The sequence below is a fragment of the Doryrhamphus excisus genome, linkage group LG17 (assembly GCF_037039965.1).
Source record: "Doryrhamphus excisus strain RoL-2023G ecotype Guam linkage group LG17, RoL_Dexc_Guam_v1.1, whole genome shotgun sequence".
Classification (NCBI taxonomy): domain Eukaryota; kingdom Metazoa; phylum Chordata; class Actinopteri; order Syngnathiformes; family Syngnathidae; genus Doryrhamphus; species Doryrhamphus excisus.
Window position 1 is genome coordinate 3,275,107 of NC_136373.1, and position 27,468 is coordinate 3,302,574.

At 43.4% G+C, this 27,468-nt stretch overlaps 1 protein-coding gene and 1 long non-coding RNA gene across 7 annotated transcripts; one reads left to right on the forward strand and one right to left on the reverse strand.

The window, feature by feature from the left end:
* The first annotated feature begins 1,607 nt into the window (after positions 1-1,607).
* Positions 1,608-26,172, forward strand: LOC131136888 (neural cell adhesion molecule L1.1-like). Of its 4 annotated transcripts, XM_078798100.1 has the most exons (29): positions 1,608-1,693; positions 1,763-1,840; positions 12,291-12,504; positions 13,357-13,468; positions 13,706-13,875; positions 14,800-14,922; positions 16,230-16,400; positions 16,789-16,903; positions 16,978-17,162; positions 17,237-17,368; positions 17,434-17,577; positions 17,764-17,875; positions 18,302-18,462; positions 18,545-18,704; positions 19,642-19,769; positions 20,281-20,382; positions 20,456-20,671; positions 20,815-20,885; positions 21,052-21,277; positions 21,342-21,448; positions 21,558-21,825; positions 21,901-22,023; positions 22,094-22,270; positions 22,790-22,903; positions 22,969-23,118; positions 24,117-24,248; positions 24,317-24,389; positions 24,489-24,500; positions 24,637-26,172. In XM_078798100.1, the coding sequence occupies exons 3-29, from the start codon at positions 12,372-12,374 to the stop codon at positions 24,893-24,895; spliced, it is 3,876 nt and encodes a 1,291-aa protein (XP_078654226.1). In that variant the 5' UTR covers positions 1,608-1,693; positions 1,763-1,840; positions 12,291-12,371; the 3' UTR covers positions 24,896-26,172. The 4 variants fall into 4 exon arrangements, with proteins under 4 accessions (XP_078654226.1, XP_057940201.2, XP_078654227.1 ...); XM_058084218.2 differs by lacking the exon at positions 1,608-1,693 and having other exon boundaries at positions 1,715-1,840; XM_078798101.1 differs by lacking the exons at positions 1,608-1,693; positions 24,489-24,500 and having other exon boundaries at positions 1,715-1,840.
* Positions 5,996-23,184, reverse strand: LOC131136898 (uncharacterized). 3 transcript variants are annotated; one of them, XR_013630183.1, is made up of 5 exons: positions 21,036-23,184; positions 18,525-18,656; positions 9,765-9,834; positions 7,910-7,992; positions 5,996-6,757 (listed from the first exon to the last, which is right to left on the reverse strand). It is a non-coding gene; the product is annotated as an uncharacterized LOC131136898 (long non-coding RNA). The 3 variants fall into 3 exon arrangements; XR_013630184.1 differs by lacking the exon at positions 21,036-23,184 and adding an exon at positions 19,185-19,240; XR_013630185.1 differs by lacking the exons at positions 18,525-18,656; positions 21,036-23,184 and adding an exon at positions 17,731-17,748.
* Positions 26,173-27,468: the final 1,296 nt, after the last annotated feature.

Consider the following 27,468-nt stretch of genomic DNA (forward strand, 5'->3'; position numbering starts at 1 on the left):
TCCAGTCAGCAGATTAAGAACAGCGTAGTTTAAATGTCATGTCAATTTACATGACAACTGCTAAAACATTGCAACATAGTTCTTGTTGGGTTTGCAGCAGGTAAACATCCGTCAACATAACATAAATACATAGCAATTTTGGGTCTTATGTCTGTTTTTTGCGTGAATGTCAATGAAAATTAGGCTTAAATGTATAAAAAACATTTTCTGATGGCAATTTTCAGTCATCACAAGACCTAAGGTGCATTTTCCTATTTTAAAATTGATACAATTTTGAATCTTATATTTCTTCTTGAACCTTTTGAGTATTTATTTAACATGTATTCTCCTCTTGTTGCTATTGTATGCTAGTTATTAGCTTCACTGCCACCTGCAGAACTGTGAACTGGGACAGTAGCGACGACATCTTAGGACTGTTTTTGAATTTACGACTGGGATTTCGGTCAACAAGAGTTTATAGGCTAAGAGGTACAGCGATAATTGACCGCTGGCATTACTTATTTATGGTGAATAAACGACATCCTGTGCATTGATACATCTGCTTTACATTATATATTATATACTGTAAGTGTGTTGTTATGTGGGAAAGAAATTAGATCAAATTCATCCATTTTCTATGCCACTTGTCCTCTGTAGGGTTGCAGGGGTATGCTGGAGTCTATGCCAGCTGACTTGGAGCGAGAGGCAGGGTACGCCCTGGACTGTTCGCCAGCCAATCGCTGGGCGGAAATAAATGATAAATGAATGAATTCATATTAAAATACTTTATTTAGAAAATACAATAAGAAATATGTTGTAGTTGATTCAGCCCATGTCGCTGGTCTACAAGCAAAATGCTTCCGGAAAAAAAGTAGTGACATTTTTCTTGCCTTGGGTCACTAATACAGAAAAAGTAAGTAAGATATTTATAAGCAGTTGGTGGCAAACCTCTTAAAGTCCTACTATATTGCATTAACATGATGCATTTTTTTAATTTATATCATTGGTCAGCAAAACAGCAGCATATTTAATCATTATGTCAGTTTTGCTGACTTTTGCTGCTCCAATAAGTGTTGGGTAGCGACGTTACCAATTTGACTACATTTTCCGGTTGAGTGATCATAACATCGCTGTTTTCCACATCACATGTCTTGTCAGTGAAGGTATTTTATTCATCAAATAATGCAATAAGTGGAGTGTAATTTATTTTTTGACAGATACAGAAGTGCAACTTAAATATTTCCAAAATATGAATATTATTTTTAAGCAGAAATGCCTAAATCTATTATATAAACAGATGGGATTTTAATGGAAACAATATCTTGAAGCTCAGTTATCAATTGATTTTCAGTTCATCTTATTAAAAATAGGAGATTTTTATCTCAGAAGCCGATCGGAGTCCAAAAATGTGTGACCATTGTCTTCCATCATTTCCATGTGATTTACATGACATGTAATTGCGTCATAAATCGGGAGACACTCTTATGACCTCCACTAGGCTGTAAAGTCAGAGCAGACGGGCACGGAGGGAGGTAAAAATAGAGGAGGGAGAAGTGGGGGTGCATGGAGGTGAAAAAGAGGGGTGGGGCTGGGAGGTGCCAGGGGAATACGTGGAAAGAGAAAGAGAGAGAGAAAGAGAGAGAGAGAGAGAGAGGCTGATGTCATCTGGGTGAGGCGGCCAATGAGAGAGCAGTGACGGTAAGGAGGAGAGAAGGTAAGGGGGGGGGGGGTGAGGTGGAGGAAGACGAGCACTCAGACGGGCGTGTTTTATGTGTCGCTGCAGTATCCACGCCTGAAGAAGAAGAAGAAGAAGAGGCAGTAGGGAGACGGAAGGAATAGAGACGGGAAACACCGACAAGAGGTGAGGAGGCATATGTGTGTGTGTGTGTGTGTGTGTGTGTGTGTGTGTGTGTGTGTGCGTGTGCGTGATGCTCCAATGAGGTTCAGCATGAGGTGTGCACAATGCTTCCTTGTCGTCGTGCTACATTTTTTTCTGTATTGTATAGTTAATAATGTTGCATTAATAATGAATAATAACGCTAACGGCAGTGATATGATATTCATATGGGTATTAGATTTTGCTGTGCTATCATATAATGATACACAAGCATCCCGTCACATGCTTGCTCCCTTCCGCTTCAAGAGGCTGCGATTTCCCATCGCTTCCTGCCAAGTGCGCTACAAAATTCTATGCTAGCATGGATGACTTTCACACAGCAAACAGCCCAAGTAAAGGTTGCATCGATGATGAAATAGCACAGGTTGTAGTCACATGTGTAGGAACAACTTGAGGACTAGAATGCAGCCCTGCGGGACGCCACTGAACATCCTTAGCTAAAAAAAAATGTAGGGTTGTTTGTGTCTCCATTGCTGATATTATTGTTTCGCATTCATAGATGCGTCATCTAGTATGGATTTTGGTGGGCGTAATTTGGTAAACATGTCACATGTGAGCGTGTCTGCAAAATACTACATTTCAGTGGTACAAAGTAGTAGAAGCTGCTTATTTTGTGTACTGTGTAGCCTACCTCATCTTGGGTGAATTATTTTTGCGTTCCACTGAGTGGCTACAATATGATATCACGCTATTTATGCAGATGATCCTACCTAGAAAGGATTTACACAACCAAACGTTAAATTGGTAAAATTTGCGTAAGTACAATAGAGAACACAAATAAAAGTGTAAAAAAAGGGGGGAGGATGGTATGTTGATTGGCGGTATGTTAAGTGATTTTTATTGACATGGTTGCCATGGTAGCAGCACATAAAGACAAGCGGCGGTGTCAGGAGGTCACTGGACATTATCTGAGTGGGTTCAGGAAGTGGACGTGTACTCAGCAGGATTCAAACGTGAACCCTCTCTCTCTCTCTCTCTCTCTCTCTCTCTCCTCCATTTGCCATCACTTTGTCTGTTTGGCCTCCTTTCAATTGTTTCTGTTTGTCTCTTTACTCCTGGATTCCTGCAATCCCTCCTAGCAACTTTCTTTTCCTTTCCCCCACAGTGAGGCCAGAACTGGACAGGGAACTACACAGGGAACTAGACAGGGAACTAGACGCTCTCGTAAAAGGAGCAAAGCTTTAATCCATGATATCAAAAAGAGCCTCAGACGAAGGGTGAGGAGAACATCTGGGAATGGGATCAGAGAGTGCAGTCGCAGGGGGGGAGCTGAGGATCAACTCCCGGGATTATTTATCCTGATTTGTCTTAAAGTGGAAGTGAGTTATGAAGCAGACTGACACCACATGCTCACGTGGTGCTGGCAAGACAGTCTATATTGTTATTGTAATGTTAAAATCCTGGGCTATGCTATGTCAAAGAACTGCTATACATAACATCAATTAGCTTGAGCTTGACATTATTGCATTTTTACTAACAACATTTATTTTTAAAATTAAATTAAAATTATTTTTATAATTCATGATTCAACTAAATTATATTTTTAATGTACCTTTTTGGCCGTTTATCACCAACATGTAAATCATGTTTTGCAATTAGAATCAACTGATCCCGTGGATACAGCTCCAACGACTCTTCAGAGACGCATTCAAAAGAGTCATATACACACAGCCCATAATTAAATTACTAACTTAATTCAGATATAATAGAAAAGCTAAGGAGTATTAACATTACTAATATCCACAAATGCACAACAGTCTTCAGGTGCTTTAGTCGTGGGTATTTATGCACTTTAGCCCACATACCCGGATGAGTAACCAAACCAAAGTTGACGACTCACCTGCAGTATTCGAAGTGCTCCCCAGACAACAGCTTGAGCCACGTTCACGTCACTCTATCAAACTCCCCGCAAACCAAATCCAAAAGGGACGACGTCCTACTTCCTACCAACGAAACATGGCCACCAAACAATTTCATTAAGTCGTGAACTCCAATTGAAAAAAATGACGTTTACTACAGAGTTGACCTAATTATCAACTAGCAACTAACAAACATGACTCGAGTCGTTCTCGGAACGACACTTCCTTAATGTCACGAGCCGACAGCAAGGTGCATTCAGAGACACTCCGAATATCACAAAAACTTTTTATTATTATTATTATTATTATTAAATAAAGAGAAAGACAAATGAAAAGAGTAATTAGATATTGTTATTACTGACTAACGTAACTCTTACTGCGGAAGCACAATTTGCTACATTTAAGTATGAAATCCCACAAAATACGATTTACACTCGAAATGACGTGGTGACGTGACGTAACCCTTTGTCTCATAATAACAACGTGAAAGTGCGCTACCATTAAATAGACTGGTGTTATAGATTTCTAGACATGTTTAACATTTGATTAACATTTTAATTTCGTTTGGAGCTGTTAATACATACAAATACATATAATTGTGTCCTGTCATTGATCTTGCTGTTCATAAATACAGTAAAAAAAAAAAAAAGCTTCCAGATGCTGTGTCATGGATCAACATGATGTCTGGTTTGGAGAGGGAAAAGGAAATGATCTATTATGTATATATTATCTTCATCTTTAGGTTCCATCCATCCATCTTCATTGGTCACATCCCTTTCCTCTGTGAATCATCATCTTCTTTCATTCTTGTTTTCGACATTCTTGCTCCACAGAAAGACATCTTTGTACCCACCAATGTGAGGAATGCTTCCTGCTCTTCTGGGGTCTTCACCCCGCTTCCGACCTGATCCGTCTGTTAGCCCCATTAGCTGGGATTAGCCACTTTAGGAAGGTTTTAACAAACCCTCAGTGTTTGGCTTTTAATCCCCTCAGATGCAGCTAATACAATGCTTTTATCACACACTCAAGTATAACAAACACAATAGGACTACTTATCTGGCTCGCATGCATCAGCCATGACAGACGCCCATTCAGAAGGCGACCGCAAACGCATCGGTGAAACGGCTGACTAACAGAAGCGTTTTTATACAACGAATGTCACTCAACACGTCGAACTGTACACTTTTGTCTTTCTGAAACATCCTTATAATCGCTCAGTAAGATAAGAGCTCAAACGACAAAACTACATTGACATTTAAAATGAAATAAGTTATCAAATTCCTGATTTCTTGGGCGTTTTTTGCACCCCTAAATGTTTCAGATCATCAAATAAATTAAAGATTATTAAATGGCAACACAACTCAACAGAACATGCAGTTTTTAAATTACATTTTTTATTATTAAGGGAGAAAAAAATCAAAATCTACATGCCCCTGTGTCAAAAAGTGATTGTTCCCGCGTTAAAACATAACAGATTAATTGAGTTCTGTCAGTTATAAAGCTATTTCTAAAGCTTTGGGACTCCAGCAAACCACAGTGAGAGCCATTATCCACAAATGGAAAAAACATGGAATTACAATGAACCTTTGCAGGAGCAGCCGACCAACCAAAATTACCCCAACAGCGCAGTGACGACTCATCCAAGAGGTCACAAAAGACCCCACAGCTACATCCAAAGAACTGCAGGCTTCACTTGGCAATGTTCAGGGCTCCACCATAAGAAAGACACTGGGCGAAAGAGTTCCAAGACCAAAACCAATGATCAATGATCCAAAACACCCCAGCAAGTCCACCTATGAATGGCTGCAGAAACCCAAATCAAGTTTTTCGTAGTGGCCTCGTCAAAGTCCTGACCTGAATCCTACTGAGATGCTGTGGCATCATGACCTTAGAAAGGAGCTTCATGCTGGAAAATCCTCCAATGTTGCTGAAGTACAACAATTCCGCCAAAATTCCTCCACAGGGCTGTAAGAGACTCATTGCAAGTTATCACAAACCCTTGATTGCAGTTGTTACTGCTAAGGTTGGCCCAACCAGTTTTAGGGGATCGCTTTTTGAAAACAGGGCTCTAGGTAATTTTTGATTTTTTTCTCCCTTAATTATAAAAAACTTCATTAAAAACTGCATTATGTGTTGAGTTGTGTTGTTATTGACTAATATTTAAATTTGTTTGATGATCTGAAGCATTTAAGTGACAAAAAACAGTTTTTCACACCACAGTAAATAGCATAGACTTACAGTATTTAGAGTATTGTATTTGTCGGACGCCCACATTTGCTTTCAGCACAACAGTTGTTGGCAGCATCTGGCCAATCATAACCACAAAGTCGTCCACAAACACAAACACATTTATTTTTGTTGTCAGGTGGGCTTTGGTGGAGAAGATTCCATTCCAGTTTTGCTTGTCAAAATATATGAGCAGTATCATCTGCTACAATTACACAAATTAGCTTTAAACAATTCTTACCATGAAAGGAGACTGTGTGTGTGTGTGTGTGTGTGTGTGTGTGCGATAGATGCAGGGCGTGGCCGCTGAGAAAGAGTGTGGCGGGACAGAGCGGGGGATGGGAGAAAAGAAGGAGGGGCGACGTGGGGGATGGGCTAGTAAATATTGCTGGTGCTGCTGCTGCTGGAGTCGCTGGTTACCATAGCGATAGAGGAAAGATGTAAATGGATCCAAGCTCCTGGCAGTCTCACTCGCTGGCATTTTTGTGATACGATTGGACAATCGTTGAATATTCTTTTAACCGCTTACCTCTCTCCATGATGAGGACTGGGGGCTGGGGGATGCTGTGGAGGGTGAGGGAGGATGAGGGAGGATGAAGGAGAAAGGAGATCTGATGGACGAAGGATGTGATCTGCGGTCAGGGAGGGGCTCCACTTGGAGACACTTTCGCTGCTCCTCTACTGGAGTCTCCATTCTAGTCCATGATGTCATCAATGACGTCTTTGTCCTCTCGGAACAGATAGGTAGATAACATGAAGAACATCTCTCCAGGTTCAAAGTTGGTACGTCGTCCTTCTTAAAGAGACAAGCAAATAGGGACCCCGGCTAGCTTACAGGATGTTAAAATCAATAAGAGCATGAGACGTCAGCGGTGTGTTAATGGCGTTGTTTAAGTGCAGCCCCCCCCCCATCATACACATGAGACATGATCATGACACGTATTGATTAACGCTGATCTGTTACCACAGTGATGGCGAATGATACTGTAACGTTAATATGATGTCACGTATCAAAAGAAGGCCGAGACTCCTCGCTGCGTAGCGGGTGTGTTTATATACATTGATAGATGTCTGCTATGCACCGCCCGTGGCGCTCCATAACGCCGCTTCGCCTGTCCCAGCTGGTACCACTGGGCTCCCCGGGCTGGACCTCAGTGACCCCCACCTAGACTGCTATTGTTTATCCAGCCACATAGCGTCACTAATGACTGATTTATGCACTGCGCCGCATTCTCTTTCATTTGTCCTGCTGAGAGAGGACAAGCAAATACAGACACGCCTGCCTCGCTCGCGTCGGATCGGAAGGGGTTAGAGAACACTTTTAGGCTAATTAAAAATGTCACTTTCCTAATGATGTTGCCAAGCTGAACAAGCTGAGCACTGTAAGGCTGTTTAATACATCACAGAATAACATCAGACCAAATACCCCCCAAGTACTACATCATTGGTTTTGTCGTCTGTGATCTCACATTGCCTTGCTTGTTCTTCTTGCAGAAGGAAGTAGAATATATTTCAAATTCCAAACCCGTACGTGTTTGGACTACACAAAATGAAGTATCCCGAATGAGCCAAAACTGTGTTCATTGTGTTTTCAGTAAACAATAGCCAAAGTTTCAGTTTGGGATGTCTCTGAACGCTCCGTTTCAGAGAGTTTTTTTCTAATATTGGCTCTCTGTGATGTCACAGAGTGCAGGGGCTTCCTTATATGGGCGTGTTATGCTTTCTGCCCTGCCCCAAGCTCTGTTTCTTTGTTTACAGTGTTATGTCTGCCAGGAAGTGTGTCTTCGTGAAAGCTACATTTGTTACCATTCCTAACCAGACAAAGCGGTTGTCTGTGTAGCATTATATAGTGTGCATACAGGGAGCAAAAAATGTGTGATGACCATATAACATGTTACTGATGTTGTAGAAAACCTAGTGCTAAAATACTAAAGGTACTACTACTTACCATTGAGAGACGTCTTGATGTAACCTATTTTCTTGAGAAACTTTGGACTGCCCAGTCTCTACTTCCGGATCGGATTCGGGATCCTGCCGTGGGTGGAATAAATTAAAACAGACTGTTTTCACTGTAAGCACAAAATACTGCTGGACTAGGTGCAGATTCTGGAAGATCTAGAAAGCTTTCTTTGCGGGTTATTGTGTGAAGCTGCTCTATAGGAGTCCCCAACTCAATACAAGGGGCAAAATAGAAGGATTGTCTGTCTGTCTGTCCAGTCATATCTTTTTTTCCATGGTATTTTTCTTAAATATAATGTTAAAATCATATTTTCCCCTCATGTCATGCCTCCCAAATGCACACGCCTAACTGCCCAATGCCCCAACACCCCAGTGGACTGCCCCCCAGGAAGAAGTCGAATGGTAAAATTACCATTGTAAAGCAAACACACACACACACACACACACACATAGAGGCCTTCAGATAGACATGTTAATCTCTGAGGTGCTTTATTAAAATGACTATTCTCCTTCATATTCATCAAGTCTGATGTGGCCAACATCAGTTTGATCTTAGACTCACACACACACACACAATTTGCAGTGGTCAACATTATCATGAATCCACGTGTGTGTCGTTGGGGGGGCATTTAATGAATAATAGATGTAAGGTGAAAATTAGGGTCAAAAAAAGAAAAAAAATGTGTGTGTTTCTATCATTGAAAGGACACATTGTGCCATCAGAGGTCAATTAGGCTGTGCATGTGTGTGTGTGTGTGGGGGGGGGTGCACTGTGGGGTGAGTGGCTCCTCCCCCCTCCTTAATCTTCATCCACACTTCCAGATTCTTCTTGGCAGATCGGAATCTATCAATGAATTCATTTCCCGCTTCGTCAAGCACAATTCGTCCACCTGCGACCCCCCACCCCCCACCCCTCAACCCCACACACACACCAACCCAACCACTCCCAAATAGACCGTCCCACCTGCACCCACCCTGCCTCCTTCCCCTCCGGCTTCCCAATAGACCGCCCCCCCAGGTTCTGTGGGACGGCCCAGGGCCCAGGACATTGGGGGGGGTAGCAGTCACACTATAGTTAATGGGTAATTGAGAGCAGGCTGCTTCAGGGTCTCTCGGTACTCAGAGTGTTTAGTGCTATTAGATAAGTAAAAGCCTCTGCTTTGTCTATCATTGAAAAGAAAGTGCCAAAGTGAGTTTTTCATGTTGTAATAGTAATATGTCTCCATAGAGCCGGTTTATGAGCAGCAAAAATGAGAAAAATCTATAATCTCTATCTCTCTCTTGTTTGCTCCATTTTTTTAGAGGAGAAAGACTACACCAACCACTTTATTTTCAAAAATAAATCATATCTCCCAATAAATCATGGACATGGAGCTGTTTATCATTTAGTTTTTAATCAGTAAACAGGCCAACCTAGCATGATGTTGCTGTTAAAATGTGAGCGGAATGTTAGCACTGTAGCTAACATAGCTATACTCCAATTGTCCAATATCAGTGTCCTTGTGTCGTACTCCTCAAAAAAAGACACATGTGGGTTTGGGGAAAAGAGTGACAGCTGGCTAATGTGCCCCATACCACCACCCCCCCATCCCCTACAGCCATATTGCTCCAATGTCCCATGCATGCTCAATGATCGCCGTGACAATATCAGCAATCAAAAAAAAAAGTCAGGCCCCTCAGAATCAGAACAAAATAAGAACTTTTTCTAAAGGAAAACTGAACCCCACGGGCACAGCTGGACACACACACACACACACACTCCCTGCCAGGTTTATTAACAAAATAAATGACCCACGACAGAAGACCATAAGGTGTGTGTGTGTGTGTGTGTGCACGCTCATTACCGCTATGAAGAGATGAAATGATGTCTGACTTCCCAGCATGCTCATCCTCGCCTGTCTTCATTGCTGATCACTGACGGTAAAGTAAAAAAAAAAAGATATTAGCATCAGCTTCCTGTAATTTAAATATTCATAGACCTCCAAAGGCGGCTCCGTGTTAAGAAGACACGGGGAAGAGGGGGTAGGGGGGGTAAATGAATAAAGTCTTAAATCAAAGCAGGTCTTCATTGAGGTTGACAGGCTACATTTCTGACGTGTGATGTTGACAGGAGACTTGAAGGACATTGAAGGATGTCGTCATGTCTTCAGTGAGACGGTGTTCAACAGTGAATTAAATCAAGGAGATGTTGAGGCGTTTGATAGGGAGACAACCTGGTTTGATAGCTGAGGATTTTCCATTTTATTGTGCCCGCGGGCATTACCAAATTCCTTTTTTAAAAAAACCTTTTCCATGTAAACTTACGAGTTAGACATGCCACCGCAAGACATGCTGGGTAGCTTGTGGTACTCTTTCAACATTTTTCCATGTTTGTCGCATTTTTGCTTGACCGCAAAACATGTTGATTAGCAAACGAGGAGTTGACATCCAATGTTCATAGTTCATATTATTGCAGCTAGACGACCCGGCATGACTTGCGGGCATTTTGAAATAACAACTTCAAGTTACGTGTGCCGCTGAAGAAAAGACAGGAAGCAGAACTGGAGATAGCACAGATTAGGATGCTGAGGTTCTCATTGGGAGTGACCAGGATGGATAGGATCAGGAAGGAGTACATCAGAGGGACATTACATGTTAGAGGCCTTGGAGATAAAGTCAAAGAGGCCAGACTGAGATGGTTGGGATGTCCAGAGGAGAGATAGTGAATATATTGGTAGAAGGATGCTGGAAGACCAAAGAGGAGGTTTATGGGTGTAGTGAAGGAGGACATAAGGGTGATGACTGGTGTGATTGGCCGACAACCTTTGTTGAGGTATACCCAGTAGGGAAGCCAGCATTGTTGACAGAGAAGATAAAGGTTGCCGACCCCTGCTCTATGGACATATGTCACTGGTAGAACATCATTAAAAGATCACTTCACAGGCCGGCTTTAAGGCCATACAACACTTACACTTGAACAGCTGATGGTGAAATGTAGTCGGGACTTTGAAGGGCTTCCTAAGGACTAGATTCCAACTAATCTTAAAATGATCTCATAAATTAAATATTGTGCAGTGCATGGAATCAGCAATGGCGATTCTCTTCCCATTCCATGTGGAAGTGGTACCTTACTTTGTCCTTCTCCACTCCACTTGAAACCCTTTCATAAGTCTGGAATAAATAAACTGTAGTTTAACGAGCTAGCTCGGTAGCAGCCGTCTCGTGACCCTTCAGTAATCCTGCAACTTGCGTAATCCTTCTTAACACGTTAAAGTGCATTTATTTTTATTTTTTTACTGACATTTTAAAGGAAAACATTCCAGTGTTCAAACGTTGAAAATGTTAAACTTTCTTATGCATTTTAATCCATCCATCCATTTTCTACCACAATACGAGCGCCCAGCCGTCCTTCCCATTTTCCCCATATTCCTTCCAAAACTTGATTATAATTAGATAACGCTGCAGCCTACTGGGGTGTTTCCTCCTTTAATCAAATAAAAGTCGTCTCATTCTGCAGAGCAAACCCTTTAAATGAAGATATGGAGCACCAGAACTCGCATTAATGGAAAGATGTATGTTTTTATTATCAGTATAACAATATTATTAAAAATAATAGGCGGAAATAATCAATGTATTAATTTTGAATTCTACTTTGCGGAAATTCACTTATCGTGGATGGGTCTGGAACCAATTAACCGTGATAAACGAGGGATGAGTGTATTCCACAGCATTCCCATTAGTTGACTTCCACTTGGAACAACAAAGAAAGTAAATCCTTTCCAGCTGACTTTCTTTAGAAGGAGAAGTTTACTCAAAGGATTGCTTGTGTTTTATTTGACTGCCATGAATGGTGCTGCTGCTGCCCCATTTGGAGTGGCACGTGGTTATTTTTAGCTTGACCCCAAGTTGTTATGAACATGCTGAGAGGATTCCGAAAAGGATTTGCTGTAGTGTTTTAGGAGCGGGTAAGCCCTCGCTTCAAGTCAAGATGCTGAAAAGACCAAAGTTGGCCGGATGAGGGGAAAGGGGAGGGGGGCATTTGGAGGCGAACAAAGAGGAAGGGAACCCTCACCCATCTGGTATCAGCCCCCTCTAACACACACACATGTATACACTCCTGCTGTGACAGGTCAGTGTTCAGTAAGTAGGCGGGACAAAGGAGGAGATGCCTTTGTGATGTCATTAGAAGGGCCGTTCCCTGCTGCTTTCATCTTCCATCACCTTTCCCATCACGTTCACACATGGAAACAAGCGCCCTTGTCCTTTCAATCAAAACAAAATCTTGTGCAGAATCAAATGTATTGCGTCATTTCAGCTCCCCCTTAAATAAGTCTAATAACGCCAATGAGGAAAAGTAAATATACGTATAGTAACTCCCTCTTTTGTTTCAGCTTGGTCACTGTGAAGGCACCACGCGACATTAAAGCCTGCCGTGACGTTGCCACGAGTGTGTGTCAATGGGACACTGAGAGATGTGTGTGTCGCAGCAATGGTGGACAGGCTCAAGTGGGCCGAGCCCCGTTTTCCCACTGGCCCTCCCCTTCATCCTCCTCCTGTCATCCATCCCTCCACCGGCGCAGGGGGCCCTCATCATCCCGGTGAACTGTGAGTATAATGTCTTATTTTCCTGACATCAGTAGGGGTGGCTACTGAAAGTCGGTGAGGTATAGTTAAAGAAACAGAAAAAACAAAGTATATTTACAGTACTTAGTTAGTTAGTACAAGAACTATATACTATAATTTACAGACTACAGTAATCCCTCATTTTTGTGGTTAATTATTTCCGTTTATAAAGAAGGAAATTCATGGAGAAAACCTGCACACATGATGAGAACATGCAATCGAACCCGGGTCTCCAAGCTGTGTGGCCTGCATGCTAACCACTCCAACATCGTGCAGCCTAAATATACATACATATAAAAATGTCTATTTTTTACAAACAATTTGCTCCTCCCATTCAAACACTTCTGCTAGCCTGACTTATAAATTCTCCTCAGAGTTTGGATCAACATTTGCAATAAAAAAGAAGCCTCTCCTTCTCTCTTCAATTGCCATTGTTCATTCGCACACAATCCAGGTTTACTTTGTAACGTACAAAATGTCTAGGTACTCGCCATTGTTGAATGATGCCAGACTGACGTCAGTACAAACCTTTGCTTCTCGCAAAGCACACAACTATGGTGTGTTCAATGACCACATTGCAAAATGCCATTCATTGCTGCCGTCCCTTAAGTGTGTGTCCGAACGTGCTCAACCTTTCCCTCTGTCCCCTCTTTTCCTTGCTTCCGTGTGGACAAACAGACAAAGTAACAAACAGTAAGTGACTCTGGTTGTTGCCATGGTGACATGAGAATGTTCAAGTGTCGTTTACTCTGATGACGTGGCTGCTAAATGTGCATTGCGGATCAAATCTGGATTCAACTTCTACATTGGCGTTATGTTTGTGTGTATATCCAGTTTCACAGCCGCCAGTGCTGACAGAGCCTTCAGAGGTGATGACGTCATTCACGGCGTTCTCTCGTGATGACATCTATCTACCGTGCGAGGCTTCCGGTAACCCCGCTCCCACGTATGTCCCTTATTTATTATGGATCGGATTTGGACTGTTAAAATTCAAGGACAGAACAGAATAAAGGCACTATGGGAGGGGCTGACCCGCTCCAGTCAGTCATGTGACGCCAAACAAGATGGAGGTCTAATTCAGTTCTTTGCGCCTATTCATTCTCTCCCTGCTTTTTCGGTTACTATGGAAACAAATGTTCCCCAAATGATATTACATCACTAATGAGATCATTTTTGTTGTCAGGTTCCTGTGGGTGAAAGATGGCCGGACGTTCGGGTCTGAGAAGACAGGGAGCGGAACACTGGAGGTCAGCGAGGACGATGTGCTCGAGTCCTACCAAGGAACCTACCGCTGTTACGCCTTCAACACTCTGGGGACCGCCATGACACACACCTGGCATGTCACTGTGGAGCGTGAGTCACACTCCATCCGTCCACCTTTCTATCTGTCCATCCATCTATCTATCTCATAACATAATCATCCTCAATGCAGAGATGCCACATGAACAACCAGAGGCCGGACGTACATTAAAACACACACACACACACACACACACACACACACACACTTGAGTGACTCAGTGAGGTTGACTGAAGTTGTTCTGCTCTCTCATCTCTTGTTGCTGCGGTAACCATTGCCAGTAACCAGAACATTGATGACATTGGACCTGGCATAATGGATGCTGAATACCACAGGCAAAAACGTAACATTAAGTATTGGGACAGGAGGACGTGAACACCAGCAACACTAGCATAGTGATAAACGATACACAAATTTCAACAATCTAAGCTTCATTGTTAATAGATTGAATATTTTCATAGTTAGAGCATTAAAGATTTACAGTATGCCTTAATCTTATATTTATCTAACCATTTTCAGGCTACTACAAATAGTTACAAATAGTAAATTTAGTAGTAAATAGCAAAAAAAAATTACAAAATAAACGGCCAAAAACTTACCACTTCCACATGGAGTGGGAGGATAACTTTGTTGGACATCCCGTCAGAGGGATTTTTTTCCCTTCCGGCGGTCGCCAAGGAAATCTAATGTATAAGGTAATGTCTCAAGGTTTTGGGTCGTTAACGCCACCTAGTGACCAGAATACTACATATCACTTGTATTTCAATCTATTTTGACTAATAACAGACCCCAGTCTACCATGAAACAGAAATCATTGATAATGGCTCTACACTGTATAGCTAATAGCAACAAAGGCGCTACTACTTTTACTTCCTGGAGGTGTCCTTTTGTTTACGTTCATCTCAAGGTTGTTCTATACTTTCTGATCATATGATCTGAAGTCAGCTGACCTGTTTTTTTACGTGTCTGGTTTCCAGCTCAGCCGGTGCTCCTGAAACAGCAGAAGTTTCGCAGGAGAGCATATGAAGGCGAGAGCATCATCTTGTCCTGCGACCCGCCGCAGAGCTCCACCCCTCCACACATCCACTGGATGGACAAGAGTGAGTTCCTCTGCACGTTTATCACATAAAGTATTGATGTTTTCATACTCGTAAAAGTAAATTTTGGTTTCAGTTTTGGCTTCAGCAACAGCAACGGATATTTCACATTCATGTTCACAAAAACCGTGCTGTGTAAAATGCCGTTGAAAAATGAAAATATTCTTCTCTTGCTGGGAATCACCAACTCCAACCACTTTTGCCTGAGCTTGCCTTTCCTGGGATCCATAGCTAAAAAACGAGCAAAACAGAGCTGTGGGGAGTGCAGTCCTAGAGTGTATCTGGCCTACAGCGCATGCCCACATTAAAAAGCCCGGCTCTTTGTGATGTCACAGGGATCCAGTGTTAGAAAAAAGCCACCTCTTCCTGTTCCACTATACATGGTGATGTATCTTCGATGATGATTACATATTATGGCATGATGGCTCGGTACCGTGATTGTGATTTTGATCATTTGCCTGATTCACTTCCCCCCGGTTCCGCCCTCTAGCTCACATCCCTGTGCTGCATTGCAGGACTTGTCCACTCCTGGTAATGAATGCAGCACTCATTCATTAAGTGATGAAAGTGGAGGACCAGCAGTATCACGTCGACAGTGCTGCTTTTAAACATAACGCACTGTACAATAACGTGACACAAAGTAGTCACGTATGGTAGCCTTATAGTATAATTAATGACAACTTGAATGAAGTTGGACAAACATGACAAAGATGGTGAAGAGAATAGCCGAATATATACAAGATCCATAAGGTAAGCATAGTCCAACATAGGCTAGTGATGACAAAATTTTGGATGCCGCTGACGTCAACGCAGCCCTGACCTCCTTATATGGGCATGCCCAGTTGAGCAATTGCTCCCAGGAAATGTTTTCAGCCGGTTTCAGGCAAAACAAATTTTGTTTAGCTGAGGCAAGCATCAGGCAGAAGTGCTTGGAGTTTCTGATTCCCAGCCAGCAACAGAAAAAAATATGTGTACTTCAAAACATGTGAACAATATGAAGCTGGACTAGCCACCAAACTGTGCCGTTCCAACCTTACTTGGTCGTGCTGGAGAGCAATAATTAGGAGCTCAATTATCATACACAGTGAGCTTGCCTGTGAGACAAGGGTGAGGGCCATCCGAACCCAAAATGGCCGCGACACGGCACTAATTGTTGAAGACTACCAGTAATCTTACCAAGTTTCCATAGAATTTTCCACCCTTTTCGTCAAGCTTCTGAAGGACTAGCAATGGATAAAACGAAATCTACTCAATACGTGAGAACACGTATGTGAGAGTAACATTCAGTGTCGTCTGTCAACAACCCTCAGAGATGGTCCACATCAGGCAAAGCGACAGAGTGATGGTCGGCCTCAACGGCAATTTGTACTTTGCTAATCTCCTCAAGAGTGACAGCCGTGAGGATTACATCTGCAACGCTCAGTACTCTGCAGCCAGAACCATCCTACCCGACACCGCCATCGCCCTCAACGTGCTGCCCAGTGAGTACACACTCACGTTTTATTTAATGAAGGTGTAACGAGAACGTAGCTTTAATTGGAAGCAGGAGATACATGGAGAGAGGCTGCTTTTTATAGCAAGTTCAAATAATGATTTGGAGCGCATGAAAAAGTGGACCTCTTTTTGGTCATTTATGAAATAGTATTTTGCACAACACAGAAGCAACAGACAACAAACACATGAGCTTCACACCAACTTTGACATCTTTGACGACAGCAGAGAAGCAAGATTTTAAAGCGCATGCAGAGCTAGAGCGCAACTACCGCCATCTTGTGGAGTTTGCAGTTCATTGAGTAGCTACGCTGTGATACCACCTAGTAAGGAAGTGTGATTTATCGATACACTGGATATTTCTGATGCTCCATCTAGGTAACGATGTAGCTAACGGCAAGCCGCCTCAGCTCTTTCACCCGAGCAGCACCCACTCGTCGGTGCTAGCGCTCCGCGGACAAAGTCTCACCTTGGAATGCATCCCCAAAGGCCTGTAAGTATGTTTTGTCTATGAAACCCCTGTCGGAAGTCCAGGAATCAACCCCAAACTACCTCTTCTTCTTTCAGCCCGACTCCAAAGGTGGAGTGGAAGAAGAAGGACGGCAATCTGGATGAGACTGGTGGGCATCGGGAACACCACAACCGCTGGCTCACTTTTGACAGCATCAGCCAGAGTGACGACGGCGAGTACGAGTGCCAAGCGTTCAATGTGCACGGCTCCACCCAGCACTCCTTCACTGTCACGGTGGAAGGTCAGCGTGGCTGCCTTATTGTGTGTGTCTCCTTACGTTCGATGCTAAAGCTGTGGCCTGTTTCATGTGTGAAGCTGTTCCTTACTGGGTGAAGAAGCCTCAGAACCTGCGCTACTCCCCCGGAGAAACTGTGAGACTGGACTGTCTGGCTGAAGGCATCCCAACTCCCAACATCACTTGGAGAATCAACGGCCAACTGCTGTCAGGTAAAGTCCAGGAGTGAAAGCTCTTTGATTGCCCATAAGCTCCAATGTGTCCGTCTGTCCCACAGAGGTGGATGGCGACGACCGGCGCAGTGTCTCGGGTGGTGTGTTGAAGCTGACCGACGTAGAGCTAAGCGACACGGCGGTGTATCAGTGTGAGGCCGCCAACAAACATGGCTCCATCATCCACAATGCCTACCTCCATGTTGTTGGTACGTACACATTTAGAATAAAAAAAACAACATATGATGTTTACTAATCACCATGGTGGAAATATTATAAGAATAATATGTCACACACCCTCCTAAGGGTTTTATAGCACATATTTAATAGATGACCTTTAGCAGTCTTCTTCAATGGCTGACCTTTAGTGGTGTGTGTGTGTGTGTGTCCTTCAGAGCTCCCCCCTCAGATCCTGTCCTCAGATGGAGTCGTGTACAAAGTGACCGAGGGCGGGACCATCAAGATGTTCTGTGAAACCTTCGGCTCTCCACTGCCTCATGTCGAATGGTGAGTTTGACCGTGAAAATGACACAGACACAACAGCGCCCTCTGGTGGCTGCTTGACTCTAAGCAGTTTAGCAATGGTGGCCACACCCTAAAGTACGTCCTGTTAGATGTTGTATCTGCCCAAAAGTCAAATTAATTTCACCAACGTCTGCAAAATTTGTCACTTATAAAGTACGTTAAAGCTTTTGAAAAGGCAATTTGGTGAATTAATCATAAAAAAGTGAAGTTAAAGTGCTTATATTGCTGGATTTGTCATTGTCCCGCCTCCCTCTTGTGACAGCCTATCAGCTCTCTAACTGCCCTTGTATCCCACTAGTCTCATCTTGTTCCCTTCTTTAGTTCCATCTTTTTTGTGTCCACCACTCATCCTCAGTTTTACTGAGGAATGTTTAGTAATGTTTAATGAAAGTCGCTGTGCACGTGCAGGGTGGGCGAGGACCCGGGCCCCCTGCTGTCAGACCCTCGTGTCTCCCTGCTGACTGACGGAACAATCGAAGTATCGGACGTCAGTTACAGCGACAGTGGAGCGTACATCTGCTTTATTAAAAACACCAACATCTCCATCACCGCTCACCTGGAAGTCTTCAGTGAGTGTCACACATACAATAACAACACAGAGAAGGACTTTCTTACCTCCGTAACTACTTACCTTTCTTACCCGCCTGTTAGATGGGACGGTGATTTTGACAGGCCCTCAGGACGTGCGAGCACTCCGAGGCGGAAGTGTCCTTCTGGACTGTCATTTTTTTAAGGACCCCAGACTGCTCCGGTACCAGATTGTCTGGAGGAAAGACGGACAAAAACTGCAGGAGTCGTCGCCAGATGACAAGTAACATAACATGCTATTTATGTAATGTCTTAATGTAGTGTTAGATATTGTAGTATAAAAATATTGGCCATCCAGAATGTTTTAATTATTTCACACACAAAAAACATGTGTATGTCAAGCACACAGTAACCATTTTGTTTCCCACAAGTAGACTTGCACAGCCAATTAATGAAACAAAAAATAGTGTCCCTTTTTACATGTTTACACAACTCAAATTAGCATTATTTTAAACATTTACTTAAAGAAAAAACATACTGTACATGTCTACATAAACAAATACATACATCAAATATAAACAGTGCCATTACCCCTCCTAACAGACGTCGTTAGCTAGCTTAGCTAGCTGAGCTAGCAGTGCCATGTAGCATCTAAAACGTGGCACTAAACTCAACTTTAAAAAGTTCTTAAAATGTACCAAATATGCTCAAAATGCTCACGTTACAGTACAGTAACAAATACATATAACTGCCCGTGACATACCTGAAAAGGGGGAAAGATATTGACAAGAATGGCCGGGCACAATGACTCCCTCCGGCAGCCTCATCCTGAATGGAGGGCTGCGGCCAAGAGCTCCCCCTTTCTGCCTTTGCAGACGTAGATAATCGATCCCCGATTAACTGATTCCAAGTGCATTTTTAACCACATTTTAAATAGATGTAACTCTTCAACAAATTTTTTATTAGCGTTCGCACATCTAATACCAGCTGTAGCAAGGCTGATGTATGAATTAATTCATTAATTGTTCACCTTTTACGTATATATACAAGTATAATATATCACAGTAGTTTGTAATAAGCTACTGATATTATTGTTATTCTTCAAAGCTGAAACAATCATGTGTTGAGTGTTTTTCAAGACATGATGTAATAACACAAATGCTATAAGCAAATTGGAATAAGTCAGTTATAAGCGGTTGTGTTTCTGTGTGTGTGTATAGGTACACTATATTTGCCAACGGTACACTCAAAGTGACTGACATCCAATCAAAAGACAACGCAGAGTATTCCTGTGAGGTCATCACCGAGCTTGACCAGTCGACCGCCAGCGGCTCCATCACAGTCGTAGGTGAGTTTTATCATTATCTTGGGGGGCGCTGGAGCCTATCCCAGCTGTCTTCAGGCGAGGCGCACTCTGGACTGGTGGCCAGCCAATCACAGGGCACATATAGACAAACAACCATTCACACTCACACTCATACCTATGGACAATTTGGAGTCGCCAATTAACCTAGCATGTTTTTGGAATGTGGGAGGAAACCGAAGTACCCGGAGAAAACCCACGCATGCACATGGAGAACATGCAAACTCCACATAGGGTGGAATTGAACTCAGGTCTCCTAGCTGTGAGGCCTGTGCACTAACCACTCATCCACCATGCAGCCATATAGTAAACATAAGTGTAAATAAGCCATTTAAGACCTACATAAGACTTGTGTTTGTGTGTGTCGCTATAAATGTGTTCCCTATAGGAACAGGAATACATGCATTAGTTGGAACATTTAATATGAAAGTATATCGCCTTAAGTTTGTTTGTATGATCAAAAAAACAAATATAAAGTTCTGTGTGGGACTCTCAGCCCGTCCGGACCCCCCTGAGGATGTGACTCTGTCTGACGTGAAGGATTACAGTTTGACTCTGAGCTGGATCCCCGGTCGCTCACACAACAGCCCCATCACAGGTAGCACACGTCAACCCCATGATCACATGGTGCATGATGTGACCCCCAATGGCGCCCTATACTGTACCTACAGAGTTCATTGTGGAGGCAAAAGAGGAGCAGCAGTCCCACAGGCAGGATGACAACGTCTGGAAGTGGGAGGTCATGAAGAAGGTGCCTGGTGACTTTAACCACCTGCAGCTCTCACTCCACCCTTTCTGCAAGTATGTCTTTCGAGTCATCGCAGTCAACGAGATTGGCCTAAGCGAACCTAGCAAGACCACGCTTTCCTACAGCACGCCCCCTGCTGGTAGGAAGCACCAGTATTGTGCAATTGAGCTTTGTTGTTTTAATGTGTTTTCTTGTTCTGTTGACTATGAATGAGTAAAAGTAAAAAATTGGCATGCTATTTTTGAAGTAGTTACAAAGTGAAATTGTGTATTTTTTTCCTAGTACCACACACTAACCCTGGCGGTGTGCGCAGTGAGTCCTCCGATGCGGGAAGTTTGGCTATTATGTGGGACGTAAGTACTTGAAAGTGTGATTAAATGCACCTAAATCATTGCTAACAGTATCATGGAGTCACATATAGTTTTGAAAAAACACAATAAACCTCTAAAATTCACATTTACTGATTGAATGAACCTCTAGAACAAGTAGAGTTTTTAACGTACTTGTGTGGCGTTGCAGGAGATGCCCAAGCGATCCCACAACGGCAAGGACTTCCAGTACAAGGTTCTTTGGAGGAAGGCGGGTGGAAAGAGTGTCCACTGGAACCACGGCTACGCCAAGTCTCCACCCTTCTTGGTGAACAACACAGGAACATATGTACCATTCGAGATCAAAGTCCAAGCCGTCAACTCATTGGGTGAAGGACCTGCTCCGGAGGCGGAGATCGGACATTCTGGAGAGGATGGTACTGAGAAGCATAAGAATTCATGTCATTTAGGATCCAAATCATGATGAATTTCTTATTTTAGTTCCTGAGGAAGCTCCCAGTGGAGTCACGGTCAGGGTGATGAACAGGACCGTTGCTGTGAAGTGGAATGAAGCCCAGAACGTCAGAGGTCTTCTGCTGGGATACAGGGTACCAGAGATGTTCTCCTTTTAAGGCCAAGCAGTTAAAATCAGGGCCTGTTTTTAATTCAAAAGAAATACACGATCTTACTTCAGTGTTCTTCCTTCTCTTGTCCCAGATCTACATCAAGAGGCTGGGTCCGGAGGGGCCTCGCAGCTTGCGGTCCCCAGGGGAAAGGCAACACCTCCAGGAGGGAAGGGAGCGACAGAGAAGATTGGCGGAAGCCAAAGAGGATAACATGATGGTGGAGGTCCAAGGCATGAAGAACTCAAAGGAAGTGACAGGGTTGCAGCTCTACTCCCGCTACACGGTTTCCGTCACAGCCTTTAACAGCAAAGGAGAGAGCCCCCCTTCCACGGCGGTCCACGTCAGCACCCCGGAAGGAGGTAAGCCTCGAGGAGGGGTCTGGTTTTTCTTTTTTACAGTCGTTATTTCATCATCTTGTTGTTGTGGTGGTGCAGCTCCTGGACCTCCAGCGTCGCTGAGCTTTGAAAGCCCATCAGAGAACTCTCTGATTCTCTACTGGACCCCCCCTGAGGAAACCAACGGACTTCTGTTGGGGTACATGGTGCAGTACCAACAAGGTAAACTGTATTTGTTGTTATGTACTGATACTTTGTCACTGGCTGACTGGGCTGTGTTTCATGTGTGTAGAGGTGAAGAACCAAGACGGTCTGGTTCAGATGGAGATCATTGGTGATCCCAGTGTAACCCACCTTGTGTTGGACGCTTTGGACCCTCAGAGCTATTACATCTTCAAGGTGATCGCACGTACCGCCGCAGGGGACGGACCGCCCATAACAAAGAGGAACGCCACTCTCTTTGATGGAGGTAAAACTAAACTAGTGGTGTGTCGGTTATGAACGAACGGGTCAAAAGAACTAGTTCTTTTTTGTGAACGGAATGAACGAGGTCACCGCCCCTAAAATACCCGCTGAGTCGGATCAGTTGCAAATGTTTTTCTTTTTTGATTGGTTCCTTTTGTCTTATCCTATCGTTGCGCCTCGCTCTGTGGGTGGGTGGGGTTAGCTGACTGAGAGACCGAGACCGAAAGATTGACAGACACTCGTCGGCCGTTCGTTCATCACCGACAGTTGAGTCGGAACAAACATGAACATGAGTGAACGAACTGACCGGGTTCCTGAGCAGTATCACAGGCTAACCACCAATGGAACGAAATGAACGGATCATTTTACTGAATGAACCGTAATGATCCGGTTCACTGAAATGAACGGTTTTGCCCACCACTAAAAACAACCTTGATTCTAACACGTTGCAAATTTCTTGGAGAGATGACCAGCACTTCTACCAGCATGGACGAGGTTCTCTTTGTTCCCCCCCTCTATGCAGTTCCTCCATCAAACATCTCCGTCACGGCCAGTAATACTGTGCTCAATCTGAGCTGGGTGCCTGGAGAGCGAGAGAGGAACCACGGCTTCCACATCAGCTTCCTCAGGAAGAGTGGTATGTGAAATATAGCCTATGGACAACAAGAGGCATATCGTAAAAGAGGATCTCGATGTTTTCAGCTGGGAGTCAGTGGGAGAAATCGGAGATGGTGAATTCCACGCAAGGTTTCTACTCACTGACGGGCCTTCAGCCAGGAACTGAGTACCATCTTGTCGTCATGCATGGGAACTATACTCAGTGGCAGTCAGCAAAAACGACCTTGGGACCAGGTACTCAATGAAGAGACACACTTTAAAGTACAATATAGGGGTGTAATGGTACACTAGAATCCTGGTTTTGGTTTTGCTTTTTCCACTTGTATGACCTACAAATGTAGTTAGAATGTAGTATTCTCGTGTTGGCTAAGATTGGTATTGCTCTGAATACTCGGTTATACCGATGTAAGTCTACATCAAAATACCGATTGTTTCAGTTTGGCGACCTGTCTTTGGTAGGGTTAAGCTTGGTTTGATAAACAACTTCTTTGTTGTCGTCCTTGTGCGGCTTTAACGATTAACGTTTACATGTAGCTATATTATAATCTTTTGTTTTTTGTTGTTAATAATCATCAACAAAATTATATGGTTATGAACGCACATGTTGTAGTTTAACGGGTGTCCGTAGTGGTTGTAAGTATATGCAGTGACATGTAAACAACAACATTATCCTTTAAAATGAATGTTTTCTGAAGTAAACAGTCAACTTTTTAATGTGATATCCCCATCAGTTTTTTCTAACACTGGCTCTCTGTGACATCACAGGGACTTCCTGATATAGGGTACGCCTGCCCTCCTCTTGTGGAAAATTTCACCGTGTTAGCACCGTTGGTTTCGGCAGTAGTCTGGAAGTAGTCCGGAGCGATTGAAAATGTGATTAATCACAGCAGAGTGGAATTAATTAAAACAGGAAATACAGCTGGAATAGATGCAGATTCTGGAAGATCTGTGTGGGTTATCATATGTAGATGCTGTATAGGAGTCTGCAACTCAAGACAAAGCGCCCAAACATGAGCATAATAGTTCCCCTTTAAGGCCATGGTTAATTATCGGAATAGTAATTGAAGAAAATGTAGAAAATTTCCCATTGAAAACCAAATTATATTATAAAAAATATATTTATTTTTTAAAAAATATATATTAAAAAATATTTAAAATATTTAAAAATAATGAAAAAAAATTTTTGTTTTTTTTTCAACAATTTTTCAACAAAATGAAATGTGTTGTTGCAGGGCCGTCTGAGGTGAGCGGAGGCTTCGCCACTCAAGGCTGGCTGATCGGACTCATCAGCGCCATCGTGCTGCTCATACTAATACTGCTCATCCTCTGCCTCATCAAACGCAGAAAGGGCGGCAAATATGCAGGTAAGATCATCTAAAAAGGAAATTGTTCTCGTTTTTGTTTGACGTCAAGAGTTTTGTCTCGTCTGCAGTGAAGGACAAAGAAGAAAAGGAGGTGGACTCGGAAGCTCGGCCCATGAAGGATGAGACCTTTGGGGAATACAGGTGGGTCGTCACGACTTCCGTGTTTCTTAGCTTGGAGGAAAAAGGTGTGACGAGGTGTGCTTGAACTTTTTGTTTTCCTCCTGAACGCTTCGGTTGCAGATCATTGGAGAGGTGAGGAACTTGAATGCCTCATTAACCGCATGTTAGTTATTGTGATGCTGTGTTCAAACACTCATTGGTTCAAGGACAAAGGTTTTTCCTTCATAACGTTACCGTAACCTGATAGCTGTCCATCAACATCTCGCAGCGACACGGACGAGAAGCGTTCCGACAGCCAGCCGTCCTTGTGCGGGGACAGCAAACTGGGCAGCGACGATTCGTTGGCAGAGTACGGCGACAGCGTGGACATCCAGTTTAACGAGGACGGATCCTTCATCGGCCAGTACAGCGGACGCGGCCCTGTTCCCCACGGCAACGAGAGCTCTGGCCCCACCTCCCCTGTGAATGCGGCCCCGCCTCCCCCCATCGCTCCATCCATGTCGACCATCCTCAACCGACCCAGCTAAACACACGCACACACACACACACACACACTGCATAAAGGGATAGACCACTTGTGAGGCATACACACACAGTCTAAATACATTCCATGTTTATGCAGAGAAGTTGTTTACACGATGTTTCGCCTTTTCTACGCCAGGTTTACACACACATATCTGATGTAACACACCTCAGCTTGCGAAGGTTGGAAACTTCTGGAAATGTAGTTAGGGGAATTTGGGAAATGATCGAAGAATGACACTTTCAATTCATTTTTACGTTTATGTTCTTCAATCAAGTTTTCATTGACCACGACTGGTTTATGCTTCTGTGTCAGGGTTCCCCCCCAAAATGGTAGGGGCAGTAAGTCCGCAACAATAACACTCAACCACTACTGGATTTGGATTTAGTGCCTTCTCAACCCTATTCCTGATTAACTCTGCAGTCACAAACTGGTTGGTGGTGGTAATCTACATTTTTAGTCAAGAAACATCACACAGTAGCCTCAGCCAACAGCTCTACTGTCAGTGATCCTGACAGGGGAGAAGCTCTGCAGTGCGGAGTGACGGACGAGAGTCGCCAAACACAACGCTAGTTGTTTTTAACAAAGACAAAGTCGCTGGGGATCAGTAGTCAAGAACAACGCTATGAAAAATAATACTTGAAAAATCGCAGATTCACTCATGTCACTGTCAATCAAAAAGGCGTTCCAATAATCATCGAGTGGTTAGCATGCTTGCCTCACAGCTAGGAGACCCGAGTTCAATTCCACCGTGTGTGGAGTTGCGCATGTTCTCCCCGTGCATGCGTGGGTTTCCTCCCACATTCCAAAAACATGCTAGGTTAATTGACGACTCCAAATTGTCCATAGGTATGAATGTGAGTGTGAATGGTTGTTTGTCTATATGTGCCCTGTGATTGGATGCATGGCCACCAGTCCAGGGTGTACCCCACCTGGAAGACAGCTGGGATAGACTCCAGCACCCCCCACGACACTCATGAGGATAAGCGGTAGAAAATGAATGAATGAAAGCCGATTGCTCCATAGACCCCCAGCAAAACTGAGCGTCCAATGGTCGGGAACAAAGCCTAGCATTTATCCAATGACTGTCCAGTTTCTCACAGAGGAACAACCAACTCTACGCTTCCCCATCGAAGTCAGTAGACCCTTAGCGTCCGACTATGTTAAATTTAAATTTCCGAGGTGAACGAGAAGGAAGTTGTGTCAGTTACCTGTGATAAGAAGCTATTCTTGCCCATAATTAGTCAATGAAAAATACACACAGCAGTACATAGTCACCACTTTTTTTTTTTGGGGGGGGGGGGGGGGGGGTTTAGGGGAAACTGAACTTCCCTTGCAGTTTTACAGCAATTGCCACCCAACTGTGGAGTTCACCGAAATTACGCTAAGTTGGAGCGCTTGAAGGAACAAACCGGAAGCATAAACCAGTCTGCTTTAACTTCTGTTAAATTACATTACATCCTTAAAGTATGTCACTGGGTTTGTGTTATAACGTTCAACTACTTGTTACACTTGCGTAAAACAGTTCATGTTAAATTGAAAATGTGTCAATTTCATTGTTTGAAAAGAATTGTGAATAGATGGTGTTCGACTTTAAAGCTTCCACTGCGTTCCCAATGATGATGCATGCTAGGATGCTTGGCCTGATTGGCCTTCTTCCATTCATTTCCACAAAAGTCAGTTTAAAAAAACCCACAGAGGGACAAAGATGATGTCGGGACCACAAAACATCACACTCTCTTTCATTAACATCATTGTTGCATCTTGTGTGTGTCAATTAGCTTTTTTTCTCGTCAAGATTTTGGTTGTTTTTAGGGGAGACTGTTGCCTTAAGAAAGTCCAATTGAGCTTCCTCTCCTCCGTCTCTGCCCATCATCCTCACGCACACACACACACATCCACACACACACACACACACACACCAGGAGACATCACGGAGGGAAGGATGAGGTCCTGTGTAGCAAACAAAGCGTTACAGACTCTGTCCTCTGAATGTAAATAGAAGCGTTTTGATTGTGAGATTGTTTTTTGTTGTTTTGAATAATTGTCATTGCATCTTTTATCGGAACTTTTGCCCTGTTTGATTTTTGCACTGCTGCTGATTGTTGTGTCATACATACAATGTTCACGCTTGTGTCGCTTTCAGACTCAATGCCTGGTTTACCTTCCACCAATGATTTGGTTTGTTTTTTTTTTTTGAAGTTTGACGCAGCATGTTGAAAACGTCGCATGTTGCCGCCGTTTTGTTAGCTTTGGTTGTGACGACGACCATTTCCTCTTGTGTCATTTTTTTGTATATGTAAGACATTTAGCGACTAGACGGATAGCACTTCTTTTACACATTTTTTGAGGGTGTTTTTAGCCACGCAGCCGGCCACAATATGTTAACATTTATACTGAGTGAAGTGATGCTTTTTTTTTTTAACTTTATGGCCTTGAGTGGACACAATCACAAAGGCGCATTGTCTGTTTTATACGAGCCGTGTGATGGCATGTCAAACTTGACAACTGAAACCAAACATCATGAAGTCTCATTGAGTTGACAATAGTTCTTGATGCATGTTCGTCCTGGTACAC